Source organism: Myxine glutinosa, chromosome 6, assembly GCF_964187855.1.
Source record: "Myxine glutinosa chromosome 6, kmMyxGlut1.1, whole genome shotgun sequence".
Classification (NCBI taxonomy): Eukaryota; Metazoa; Chordata; class Myxini; order Myxiniformes; family Myxinidae; genus Myxine; species Myxine glutinosa.
In genome coordinates this window covers 19,666,062-19,680,651 of record NC_136266.1, presented here as the reverse complement: position 1 = coordinate 19,680,651, position 14,590 = coordinate 19,666,062, and the positions used below count along the sequence as shown (strand labels likewise).

At 47.7% G+C, this 14,590-nt stretch overlaps 1 protein-coding gene across 1 annotated transcript in view; it reads left to right on the top strand.

Annotated features, from left to right (window-relative positions):
• The window catches only part of LOC137429639 (integrin alpha-6), a 187,647-nt gene that overhangs the window by 102,516 nt on the left and 70,541 nt on the right, over positions 1-14,590 (top strand). The window contains exon 4 of the mRNA XM_078779666.1: positions 11,409-11,628. Coding sequence (XP_078635792.1) covers positions 11,409-11,628 — 220 coding nt within the window. The remainder of the gene's footprint in view (positions 1-11,408; positions 11,629-14,590) is intronic.

Sequence of the window (14,590 nt, the reverse complement as noted above, 5' to 3'; positions counted from 1 at the left end):
AAATAAAATAAAAAAAGTTTGATTTTTGGGGAGATTTTGTTTAATCGCTCTATAGTGCCTGGCAGGGAAAATGGCCTTACAAAATGCATGTTGTTGTTGTTGTTGCTCTATAGTGCCTGAGCCTTTGTAGCTATGGGAAAGGTAGTAGTACATAATCCCCGACCCCATTCCTTCGTGGGTTTGGGGAAGTGTTTTAGGCAGCCACAATATAAATATATATGTATATATATCTTTACCTCCGCCACCAAAGGAGGATGGAGGTTATGTTTTCACCCCTGTCTGTTTGTCTGTCCGTTTTGTCTTGCAAAATCGAAGCTTTTTCAAGTGTATTGGTCGGTTGCGTTTGTTATTCTGTCTATTTGTTTGTCACCGGCCTACAGGTCACAATTCTAAAACCGATCGTCATGAAACTTCACCAAGTTGTCGAGGTCGTCACAAATTGTTTTGTTTTTTTTGTACACAAGATCGAGGCTCGTCAAAGAGCAAACATTAATCACACAAAAAATCAAACAGACACATAAAACATATAATAAGGGGAGCGGTAGACAAGATGGGGAGAGAGGGAGAAGCACACAAACACAACATTTGAGAGCAGGGACATCGGGAGATCTGTGCGAGGGAGAGGGCTTGGGGGAGGAGGCACGGGAAGGGTGGGGGGGGGGGGGGTGAGGTAAAAACACATGGACACTGCTAGGATTTCCAGGAAAGAAGTTGGTATTTTAGACTAGACAGATTTCTGAGAAATGTGAATGTTTGGTGCATTTTTGGGTAAAAGTTGTGAACCTCACTTTTTAACATAATTAGGATATGCTGAATTCGATTAACCTGGCTTGGGAACCCAGTTAATCGAATTCAGCATACCATAGTTATGTTAAAAAGTGAGGTTCCAAACTTCTACCCAAAAATGCACCAAGAAGCTTATACATGGCCTTTTCCATAAATCCGTCTCTTCTATTTCAGAAAAGTAGATCTGGGGTGAATTAACGGAGGAAGAAAAGATCAAGGTTTTGGATGGGGGAAGATAAGAGATGGTGGTGAGCAGCTGTTTTAAAGACCTGGAGGGACGAGTGGGATTGAAGGGAGTGAGGGAGTTTGTTCCAGAGGTGGGAGAAAAGAGGAATGAAAGAGTGAAAGTGAGCAGAGAGTCTTTATTTTGGCAGTTTAACCATAAGAGGGATGCTGGCAGATCTTGTGCGACCTGTAGGAGTATTTGACTTGTGCGACCAGAGTACAAACATGGCTGGGGGGGCGGGGGGGGCTAGGCCAGAGAGGAGTCTGCAGAAGACAGAAAGACCACCAACCTGCCTGCGGTGAGAGAGAGAAAGGCCCACGGAGTTAGCTTCATCGTAGGAGATTCCAAAGATTCTGAAAGCTTTGGTTTCAACAGCGTGAAGCCGAGCTAGGTGTGAGGCAGGATCACCAGCCCAGAGGGGAGAGCAGTATTCCATTGATGTTGAGCACCAGTATTCAATTGCGAAGCCTATTGATTTTGAGGTCAAAGGTCTATAACGACCTTTGAATGGATTATAACGGCACTCTACGACGTCACAACGTCGACTGATATGCCTCCGCCCACATTGTAATACTTGAATCATGTTTGAATTAAATCCATTCAGCTTTGCCCAAATTAGCACATTTTTACCTGACATGACCTATGCCCATTGTCCTTTGACCTCGGGACCCCCAAAATCGAATCAGTTAATCTTTTACATTATTATACATATCTGTACCAAGTTTGATTGAGATCCCTTTAGCCATTCTCAATTTATGGACATATTACAGACTTTGACATTTAACCTTTGACCTCTTGAACCCAAAATCGAATCAATTAATCTTTACATCATTATACATACCTGTACGAAGTTTGAATTAGATAACTTCAGCCATTCTCGAGTTATAGACCTATTACAGACTTTGACCTTTGACTTATGACCCCAAAATCTAATGACTTAATCTTTACAACAGTATACAAACCTGCACCAAGTTTGAATTTGATCACTTCAGCCATTCTCAAGTTATAGACCTATTGCAGATTTGACCTTTGACCTTTGAGCTTTGACCCCAAAATATAATCACTTAATCTGAAAATCATTATACATTCCTGTACCAAGTTTGAATTAGATCACTTCAGCCTTTCTCGAGTTATAGACCTATTACAGACTTTGACCTTTGACTTGTGACCCCAAAATCTAACCACGTAATCTTTACAACAGTATACAAACCTGTACCAAGATTGAATTAGATCACTTCAGCCTTTCTCGAGTTATAGACCTATTACAGACTTTGACCTTTGACTTATGACCCCAAAATCTAATCACGTAATCTTTACAACAGTATACAAATCTGTACCAAGTTTGAATTCGATTACTTCAGCCGTTCTCAAGTGATAGACATATTACAGACTTTACCTTTCACCCAAAAATCTAATCAATTAATTTTTACAATATTATACATACCTGTACCAAGTTAGAATTGGACCACTTCAGTCGCTCTCAAGTTATAGACCTATTACATATTTGACCCTTGACCTTTGACCCCAAAGCTAATCACTAAATCTTTACAATATTATACATACCTGTACCAAGTTTGAATTTGATCACTTCAGCCATTCTCAAGTTATAGACCTATTACAGATTTGACTCTTGACCTTTGACCCCATAATATAATCACTTAATCTGAACATCGTTATACATGCCTGTACCAAGTTTGAATTAGATCACTTCAGCTGTTCTCAAGTTACAGACCTATCACAGATTTGACATTTGACCTTTGAGCTTTGACCCAAAAATATAATCACTTAATCTGTACATCATTATACATGCCTGTACTAAGTTTGAATTAGATCACTTCAGCCATTCTCAAGTTATAGACCTATTACAGATTTGACCCTTAACCTTTGACCCCAAAGCTAATCACTAAATCTTTATAATATTATACATACCTGTACCAAGTTTGAATTCGATCACTTCAGCCATTCTCAAGTTATAGACCTATTACAGACTTTGACCTTTGACTTATGACCCCAAAATCTAATCACTTAATCTTTACAACAGTATACAAACCTGCACCAAGTTTGAATTAGATCACTTCAGCCATTCTCAAGTTATAGACCTATTACAGATTTGACCCTTAACCCCTTGACCCCAAAGCTAATCACTAAATCTTTACAATATTATACATACCTCTACCAAGTTTGAATTAGTCACTTCAGCCATTCTCAAGTTATAGACCTATTACAGACTTTGACCTTTGACTTATGACCCCAAAATCTAATCACTTAATCTTTACAACAGTATACAAACCTGCACCAAGTTTGAATTTGATCACTTCAGCCATTCTCAAGTTATAGACCTATTACAGATTTGACCCTTGACCTTTGACCCCAAAGCTAATCACTAAATTTTTACAATATTACACAAACCTGTACCAAGTTTGAATTCGATCACTTCAGCCGTTCTCAAGTTATAGACCTATTACAGATTTGACCTTTGACCTTTGACCTTTGACCCCAAAATATAATCACTTAATCTGAACATCATTATACATGCCTGTACTAAGTTTGAATTAGATCACTTCAGCCGGTCTCAAGTTATAGACCTATTACAGACTTTGACCTTTGATCTCTTGACCACAAAATCTAATCGGTTCATCTTTACCTCATGATACATACCTGCGCCAAATTTGACGAAGATCCCTATAGCCGTTCTGAAGTTATTGCGGGAACGACAAAATCTATCACAGAGAGACGGACGGTTGGACAACCTGAAAACAATAGACTTCGTCGGCGGAGGCATAAAAACATGCAAAATTTTATCCCTCAACGACAGACCTACCAGGTTATTTCCAATCATTACCTCTGCCACCAAAGGTGGATGGAGGTTATGTTTTCACCACTGTCTATGTCTGTCTGTCTGTTTGTCTGTCCGATTTTGAACGAGATATCTCAAAACGTTATGGACGGATTCGGACGAAATTTGGGAGAGAGGTAGTGTCTGGACGATCAAGGACGAAATCAAGGAAACAAGGACGAAATGATTAGATTGTAGCGGTTACCGGAAGCATGACACAATCACCTTGCACCGGCCGATGACGTAACCGGTGGGCGGTTACTTGCCCGGACTCGCCCGGACGTGTCCGGACTTGCCTTGCCCGGGCGGACTCTCGATTTGCATACCACGCCCCGTTGAGAGGCTTGGCTGACTTATTTGCATACCATGCCCCGCCTGAGAGGCGTGGCTTTTGTGTGGTGAACTTTTGATATGAATTGCCGCCCGTGTTAACGGGCTATTCAGTGCTTTTGAGTTCTTTCGAGTTGAGCTAGAATAAATAGCTCAGTGAAACTTCGTTCCTGGTGTCGTCCATTTTGTCCGGCTTTATCGTGAGAGAATAGCTCCACAATTGGTGACCCCTTTTCGAGAACACGGCGATGGAGTCATCTGTAGCTTTGAAGCTCCCTGGCTTTTGGGAATCGCACGCAGCTGTCTGGTTCGCCCAAGTGGATTCTCAATTCGCCCTGCGGAACATCACGGAGGACACGACGCGCTACCACCATGTGGTCTCCGCGCTCAACGCCTCCACTGCTGCCCGGGTCCTGAGCTTCCTACAGAACCCGCCGAACGCCGACAAATACGGCGCACTCAAAGGCCTACTCCTCGGTGCGTTTGGACTCACGGAGACCGAACGCGCGCGACAGCTGCTCAATCTCCCGGACCTAGATGAGGCCCGTCCATCCGAGCGCATGGACCACATGCTGGCTCAACTCGGCGACCAAAGCCCAGATTTCCTCTTCCGCGAGCTGTTCCTCCGGCAGCTACCCGGGCAGGTACGGTTAGCTTTGGCTAACTCGCCCATCACGGACCCTCGCGCCCTGGCCAAGGAGGCCGATAAATTTTTCTCGGCCAGGCGACATGTCGGAGCGGCCGCCTGGAACCCTGGGCCGACCGAGGCAACGCCCGCGCCACGACCGGCGCCACCACCGGCCGAGTCAGCGCTACTGGCGGCAGCGGCCGCCGCGACGCCCCGTCGACCGAACCCGACACGACCGTCGGAGCCTCCACCAGAGTGGACCATGTGCTACTACCACGCCAGGTTCGGGCAGAAGGCCAGAACGTGCCGCCCACCGTGCACTTTCGGCAGGTTGGGAAACGACCAGGCCGGCGCTCGCTGCCTGCCATGAGCGTCGGCCATTCAGGCAGCCTTCTGTTTATCACGGACACAGCGTCCGGGCGGCGTTTTTTGTGCGACACCGGCGCTCAGCTGAGCGTGATACCCGCCTCAGTGCAGGACAAACAGGCCGCGCTTTGCGGCCCCGCCTTGGTCGCCGCAAACGGCTCCTCCATCCGCACCTTCGGTTCGCGCAGCGTCGCACTCTGCTTCGGGGGCCAGCGCTTCAGGTGGGACTTCATCACGGCGAACGTGCCCATGGCCTTGCTGGGCGCAGATTTTCTGTGCGCGCATGGGCTTTTGGTGGACGTCAAATGGCGTCGGCTCATCAACACGGAGACCTTCAGCTCGCTCGCTTGCTCATTGAGCGGCTCCGCACCAACCAAGCTAGCCTGCGTGCTCCCGGCCGCGGACGATTTCACCCACCTGCTCGCCGAGTTTCCCGCCCTCACGCAGCCGACGTTTTCGGCCGTCGCCGTCAAACACGGCGTCGAACAACACATCCCGACCGCAGGTCCACCGGTCTACGCCAGGGCTCGTCGCCTTGACCCGACCAAACTTGCCGTGGCGGAGGCGGAATTCGACGCGCTGGAGTGATTGGGCATTGTGCGGCGCTCGAATAGCACGTGGGCCTCGCCCCTGCACATCGTGCCCAAACCGGGTGGCGGATGACGACCATGCGGCGATTACCGCCACCTCAACGACGCCACCACACCCGACCGGTACCCGATACCACACATATAGGACTTTTCCGCCCGTTTGGCGGGGCGGGTGATCTTTTCCAAGGTCGACCTCATTCGGGGCTACCACCAGGTACCCGTCCGGCCGGCCGACGTGCTGAAGACGGCAGTAATTACACCTTTTGGCCTCTTCGAGTTCCTTTGCATGCCGTTCGGCCTTAAGAACGCGGCCCCGGCCTTCCAGCGGCTGATGCACAGCGTGCTGCGCGACCTCACCTTCCTTTTCATCTACTTGGACGACATTCTCGTCGCCAGCACTTCCCGGGCGGAGCACCTCATCCACCTGCGCACGCTTTTTGAGCGCCTCGGCCAGCACGGCCTCATCATCAACCCGGCGAAATGCCAGTTTGGCGTAACGGCCGTCGACTTCCTGGGGCCCCGCATCACGAAGCGCGGGGCCGTCCCGCTGCCTACCAAGGTGGAGGCAGTCACAAGTTTCCCGCGCCCCCACTCCATCAAGGCCCTACAGGAATTTTTGGGGATGGTAAATTTCTACCACCGGTTCGTGCCTCGCGCCGCCCAACTCATGCGCCCCCTGTACACAGCCCTCCGGGGCAAGCCGTCCAAGCACGACGTCGCCTGGACCAAAGAGATGGATGAGGCATTCACGGGCGCTAAGCTGGCCCTCGCCAACGCGACCATGCTGGCGCACCCGGCGCTCGACGCACCCATCGCCCTCACCACGGACGCTTCCGACTACGCGGTGGGTGCCGTGCATGAACAGTGGGTGAACGGGGCTTGGCAACCGCTGGCCTTCTTCAGCCGGCAGCTTCGCCCTAACGAGCGCAAGTATAACGCTTTCGACCGTGAGCTCCTCGTCCTTTACCTGGCCGTTCGCCACTTCCGCCATCTTTTAGAGGGCCGCCCGTTCATGGCGTTTGTGGACCACAAACCCCTGGTCTTCGCCATGGCGAAGGTTGCAGAGCCGTGGTTGGCCCGCCAGCAGCGCCACCTCTCCGCCGTGTCTGAATTTACGACGGACATCCTGCACGTCGCGGGCAAGGACAACGCTGTGGCCGATTGCCTCTCCCGGTCCAGCGTGAACGCCATCCAGTCATCCACCTCGGTGTGGACCTCGCCCGCGTGGCGGCCGACCAGACCGCCGACCCCACGGTGCAAGCCCTCCGGACAGCGGACACAGGCCTGCGGTTGGCCGACGTCCCCTTCGAGGACACAGGCACAGTTCTCCTGTGCGACGTTTCCCTGGGCCAACCTCGCCCCAACGTGCCCACCGGATGGCAGCGGCACATTTTTGACGTCCTCCACGGCCTTTCCCACCCGGGCCGGAAAGCGTCGCAGAAGCTCGTGGCAGCAAAGTTTGTCTGGCACGGGCTCCGTTAGGACGTCCACGACTGGGCCAACGCCTGTGTCGCCTGCCAGCGCGCGAAGGTCCACTGGCACACCCAGGCCCCGTTGGCACCATTTGACGTGCCCGCGCGGCGCTTCAACCATGTCAATGTGGACCTGGTGGGACCCCTTCCCTCCTCGCGGGGCTTCACCCACCTCCTCACGATGGTGGACAGGACCACCAGGTGGCCGGAGGCCATCCCGCTGGCATCAACAACATCCGCCGACGTGGCGCAGGCCTTCATTGGCACCTGGATTGCCTGTTTCGGCGCCCCCTCGGACATCTCCTCCGACAGAGGCCCTCAATTCACCTCCGAGCTTTGGGGCGCAGTCGCCCAGGCCTTGGGGGTCAAGCTACACCGCACCACGGCCTACCACCCCCAAGCCAACGGCTTGTGCTAGCGGTTCCACCGCTCGATGAAGGCCGCTTTCAGGGCCAGCCTCCAGGACGAGGGTTGGGCCGACAGGCTCCCGTGGGTCCTATTGGGCCTCCGAACGGCCCCTAAAGAGGACCTCCAGGCTTCCACCGCCGAACTGGTCTACGGCCAGCCACTGCGCGTGCCGGGCGAGTTCATCCCTGATGCCACCGGCCCCTGGTCCATGGCTCGCCAATGCTCGGTCCTCCAGGAGGCCGCCAGGAGATTTGCCCCCGTGCCCACGTCACACCACGGCTGCCCCCAACCCCACGTCCCCCCAGCACTTCGCACTGCGGAGTACGTTTTTATCTGGAACGACGCACAACGGGGACCGCTCCGGCCGCCGTACGATGGACCTTTCCGGGTCCTGAAGAGGGACGACAAGTCGTTCATCATTGACCTCAGTGGCAAACCGGACCGCATTTCCGTGGACCGCCTCAAGCCGGCCCATTTGGACCTCGACCAACCTCCACGGTTGGCCCTTCCTCCATGACAGGGCCGTCCCCCGTCAACCAAGCCCCCCGCCCGACCATCCACCGCCACGCCACCTACCACCCCCACACGAATCGCCAGGGGTCGTTTCGGCCGGGTCATCAAGACCTGCCTCAAACTGACTCTCCCGGTGCAAGTTAATTCTGGGGGGCGCATGTAGCGGTTACCGGAAGCATTACACAATCACCTTGCACCGGCCGATGACGTAACCGGCGGGCGGTTACTTGCCCGGACTCGCCCGGACGTGTCCGGACTTGCCTTGCCCGGGCGGACTCTCGATTTGCATACCACGCCCCGTTGAGAGGCGTGGCTGACTTATTTGCATACCACGCCCTGCCTGAGAGGCGTGGCTTTTGTGTGGTGAACTTTTGATATAAATTGCCGCCCGTGTTAACGGGCTATTCAATGCTTTTGAGTTCTTTCGAGTTGAGCTAGAATAAATAGCTCAGTGAAAGTTCGTTCCTGGTGTCGTCCATTTTGTCCGGCTTTATCGTGAGAGCATAGCTCCACAAGATTTTGGTGAAAATCCAGATCCGGCTACTAGAATTTTTCAAGTGATTCTTCACCATTGAGTTATATGGCCAAAAACGAGGGGTACCTCATGGTATGAAAGACTGGACCTATGGTGATTCCTGTGATTGATTTTGATGAAATGTGATTCTGTATTGTTAATTTCTGGTCACCTCTGAGATACAAAACGTAAACTGTTCACCTGGCGGAGGTATGCTCTCGACTAAGTGCCGTTCTAGTTAACAAGGTAATATAACTCATCGATATGAAAACCTTCGTTTTCTCCAACAACCTCATCTCAGATCACCAAGTCGGATTCAGACCAGGTCTCCACCTTAGACATGCTGCTTATACCCAACAATGGATGGAGGCCCTCAATGTCAGACATGAGATCAGGGCCGTCTCACCAGACATATCTCTTGCCTTTGATACAGTCTGGCATTCCGCCTTACTCTCTAAACTCTCTGCCTACGGCATCCAATGCCAACTCCACAAGGCTTACTGACTTCCTCTGCTCCCATAACCAACATGTGGCTCTCAATGGAATCCTTTCATTTCCTCTCTCTGTCAAGGCTATAAAAAGCTCTTTTTCCCTGTCTCTGTCAAAAAGTATATAAAATATATAAAAAATATATGCCAAGTATAGAAAATAATTAATTGTCTATACCTCGGCACACCTTGCCTTGGTCAACTTTAGAACGACACAGTGCTCGAACACTTGCAATAGTAAGTGTTTTGAATTTTGATGCGATGAGTCTAATTATCGACAAATCTTTTGCTGAAGTTGTCAAATGACCGACAGCTGAAGTCATTTTAATATTTTTTACTGAAGTGAGTGACATCACGTGCACTTCACAGCCAATTGTGGACCAGTCTTTTTTTCAAAAAAAAATCTTATTTTCTTTTTCACAATGTTTAAAGGTTATGGAAGAACTGTCACACAAATCATGAAAACGCATGCAGAAGAGACAACAGAAAACACAGGAACTGACGACACACAAACACAGCTGGTGATCTTAAGGGAAGTGACGTCATTTCCGGGGAACTTTGAGCACCAGTGACACCATCGTGTGACGTTGCCTTTCCACAGTCAGCTGGGCAATAAGTACAAAAGTGACAACACCTCTGAACCAAATATGAGCAAAACGTGGTTGCCTCCATGGAAGTTATGAGAAATTCAATGGCATTGCCTTCGCTGTCTATTGGTGCATTTATTTATCCATTTAATGTTTAATGATTTTTGGATGTATGAATCAGATGTACGAATTGACATGTTTAAAGTTTGCCTTGTTTTTACACTTTAAGGAATGCAGCACTGATATTATTGGCTATGCAGGAATGTATTGAAGCCGATTATACGTATATATCCACACCGATATATGAGTACCAGTAATTCTATGATAATAAATAAAGGTTGTGGGGCTGTCACTATGTCACCTTTATTCACTCGTCGATTGGTCATGACACTGACCAATTGGGTGTTATCGCGTCTATCTGCATCAGCAAGCGGTCCATCTAGGTGGTGTGGCGTCTATCACACGCTTTCCTCCTGATATGGAGTATGATATGTCGTGATCAATTTTTTAAAAAATAATCAAAAATGACAAATATTATAAAGTGTATTCCCAAGAATGGTCCGCAGCACATTGCCCACCTAGGGTGGGCTGAGAAATATCCGTCTCATATCCTTCTCGTTACTCCTAGTTACCCTGCGCTCGTGAAGCAAAAAGCGGGGTTAAGCATTCAGTTACGTATGTATGTGTGCCGTGTGCCGTATGTTTATGCATTTTAAAAATTCATTTTCTCGGCAACTGTTGCTTCGATTGACACGAAATTTTCACCATAGGAGCGCCTCCTCCTGTAGAATATTTTAATGATTATTATGACGTCGTAGGTCACATGGTACATGCGCCATCTTGAAAAAACTTCGCACCTCTATGTCTCTGAAACCACTCCATGGAAAAAATTGAGACCTGGCTAATTGTCAAGTACTCCCCATTGGGAATAAGATATGTTAATGACGATGTCATCGGTGCCTTTGTTGTGACATCATAATTCGACAAGTACAACACTTATCCGATCATTATTTTAAAAATTCAGCAACTGTTGGTCTGATGGACACAAAATTTTCACCATCGGAGCGCCTCCTCCTTTCAAATATTTGAATGATAATCATGACGTCATAGGTCATGTGGTACAGGCGCCATCTTGGAAAAACCAAAATGTTGCAACCTCTATATCCCCAAAACCGCTTAATGGAAAAAAATTAAACATGGCTCATTGTAAAGAACTCCATATGGGGAATAGGTGTTGTTAATGATGACATCATTGGTACCATAATTATGATGTCATAATTCGACAGGGACCACGCTTAGTCTGATCAGTTTGAAATGTATTGAGCGTGATCTATGCAACAATTATATTAGAGAATATAAATTTATGATGTCATCGCTCACGTGGTCTGGCAGCCATATTGGATCAAAGAAAAAAAATGTTCAAAAACAGAAGAGTTGGCTCGCCATAAGTTGACTGTGCAGGGTAAGTATTCTATGAATACCATCTAGTTCATTTAATGAACTAGTCGTGAGTACTTGTTCATTAAATAACAATACGGTACCCACGTGTATACGATATGCACAGATAGGCACGACACTATCTATTCAGAAAATAATTCTGTTAAAGGTGCATTATGTTTTATAATCAGTGTCTTATAATTGCTTTGGTTTGTCGACCTTCACAGGTGTGTGCACACCGTCACAAAGGCAAGACATCAAGAATGGACGGTTCTTGTTACATTCTTGATCAAGATCTTTCACTGTACAAAAATGTCTACAGCTTTTGCAAAGATAGTAATCGAGACGAAGTTATCGATGGGCTTTGTCAGTTTGGAATTTCTGTGGCATCGATCGACGGCAGCGAAGGCTTTTCTGTTGGACATCCTGGGATAATGAAGTGGACAGGTTGGTCATATTGGTGCTTTTTGATGATGTGATGTGAGAGGCGATGAAGTATTTCGCACCAGAGTTATTGGTAGTCTTTGTTGCATTGAGTTAGTACTTTTGCATTCAGTAAAAAATTGTTCGGTACTTGCAAGAGTTTAGATGGAAACCTGAGATAGAAACATAATACTTAGTTTGTGTTTACCCAGAATGCACTTGCCTGACGAAAGCCTTTCACTCGCCTTTGTTGATGATTGGCAACATAATTGCCAATTGGCAACAACTGAAACTCCATGGCAACATAATTTGCCAGAACGTGATTAACGCATCTTGCAAATTTATGTATGAACAAATTGTTTGTTTATTACTTGCAAAATCGAAGATTTTTCAAGTATATTGGTCGGTTGCGTTTGTGGTTCTGTCTGTTTGTCTGTCTGTTTGTTACTTGCCGGAAAAAAAAATCCGGCAAGTATGTTGGTTGGTTTGTCTGTCCATCTGTCTGTCTGTTTGTGCACAGTACTATGTCTACATCGTTGGACAGAGCATCGCCATACTTTACACACATATTTGCCGTGCCCTGGAATAGACTGTGCCCAATTTTTAACTCTCTAGGCCCAAGGTCAAGCTCAAGGTCACCCAAAACGTGCAAATCGTGACCGCAGCATAAAGTCGGGGCGAGGCGGAGTGATACAGCGGAAGGATTCGACGGTTTAAATTAAGCCGCGATGAGGCGGATTTTCATTGGGACCTACATCCTGATTTCGTTACCTCTGCCACCAAAGGTGGATGGAGGTTATGTTTTCACCCCTGTCTGTTTGTCCGTTTGTTACTTGCCGGAATAGATTCCGGCAAGTATGTTGGTTGGTTGGTTTGTTACTTGCCGGAATAGATTCGCCAGAATAGATTTTGGGTGGTGAGGGGGCTTGAAGCCAGATTTTAATCTTATAGCCGCCATGTTGTTGCTCACCATCACTGCGACGAGAAGCGAAAGGTGCCTCAGAGCTGTCACATTCACAATCGCTATGTCGTATGTACTCCCGATACGTGTTTCCTTCATTGTAAAAACTACCAAGTCAACAGTTAAAAAGATTTTGAGCCGATAGGTGTTACGGCCTTGGCAAGAGCGATGGAGACAGCGAACTGTTAGCTTATACACCGCCCAAATAGCTATGTGGAATTCTCTCATGTAGAGATTAAACCCACGTCGTTTGAACTTTGGCAGAGGTCATTATTTACTTTTAATGATGTTTATATATGAATCAACAAGAATATAATTGGTTTTGGGTTGTCCTTTCCGCATATCTCGTGGGATTGTGAGTTGGAGAGACGACCGTGATGGCGGGGAGTGGGTTGGCATTCTCTCAAGCAGGGATTCAACCCATGTCCTTATGTATTATTATTATGATCCAAAATGGCCGATAAAAAAGTACATTCCGGCAAGTCCTCGGTCTCAGACCGATTTTTCATCTGTTTGTCTTTGTTTGTTTGTCACCGGCCTACAGGTCACATTTCCAAACCAATCATCACGAAACTTCACCAAGTTGTATAGATCGTCCCAATTGAGAAGCCTATTGATTTTGAGGTCAAAGGTCACCTGGAGGTCAAATTTCTAAAATCGCCATTTTAAATCCGATTGACTTGAAAATTGAACAGCATTTGTATATTGAGTCTCTGAATTGGAAAATGAACTATTGTTTAGGTCAAAAGGTCAAAGGTCAACTCGAGGTCAAACTTCCAAAATCATCAATGTTTATCTGAAAAGCCATCAATTTTCATCCGATTGACTTGAAAATTTAACAGCATTTACAAATTGCCTCACTGAATTGGGAAACAAACTATTTTTGAGGTCAAAAGGTCAAAGGGCAACTCAAAGTCAAACTTCTAAAATCATTTTTCATCTGAAAAATCAACACTTTTCATCCTGTTGACCCGAGCTTTTAAAATCTTTATGAAATGGAATAATTTTGCTGTATCTATGGAAAACCTTTTGAGGGGGGTGGGGGGGGGGGGATTTTGCAAGTATCGTGTGCCACATGACGTCTTTTTGTTTATTTATTTATATTGTGATCTAAGGATCATGGAGAGTGTATCACTGTCGGATAAGAGCATTGAGAATATGTTGGTGTATTTTTACGTGATTTACAAAAACATTCGTAGACAATGGACAAATACTTATAAAGTGAGGAGTGGAGGGGGAGAGCGAGGGAGTGGGTTAGAGAGAGGAAGAGGAAACAGCGACGCCTCACCACATGTGCCTTCTGGGAGGGAGGGGTGCGAGGAGGGGTACGAGGAGGGGGTAGGAGCGAGAGAAAGAGAGAGTGAATGGGAGAGAGAGGAGGGGACAGACAGACAGAGAGAGAGAGAGAGAGAGGGGGGGGGTGGGGGAGGTGAGGGAATGTGGGGGAGTTAACAAATAGAATGTTATATTGTTACGTTTGTGGGGCTAGGCATGAAATACCTCAGAGGAAAGTTCAGAATGTGTAGGTTTTAGTATGGACCATGTGACGCGAAGAAGAATAAACCCATCTCGATGTACATAAGCAGGGTAAATGTTGAGGTTAAGAGTGTTTGCATGTCGCCATAAGGAGTTTGGTTTTGTGCTAATTAATTATAGGACTTATGGTTAATAATCCCCAGTATGTATTGCCTCCCTGTGATTTTTCCATAATATTCTTATAAAACTCAGCCGGCCAGGCAATGGACTCATTCGCCCACAACGCCGCCAAGGCCGACAAACAGCATTTGCCGATCGACAAGTAAACCCTGACGTCATCCAAACATTCCCGAACAGAGATTGGACTCCGCCTCTCTCCCCCCCTCCCCCCTCACCCCCACGCCGGCCCCCAATGACTTCGTGACTGGTTAAGAAGCCATGGAGTGATGAACAGTGCTTGGTGATTGGACAGAGTGTGATGTCAGCGGTGGAACATTCGAGAGCTAGGAGAGCAAAAAGAAGCCGTCTCGCCATCTTGGTCTTCTTTTC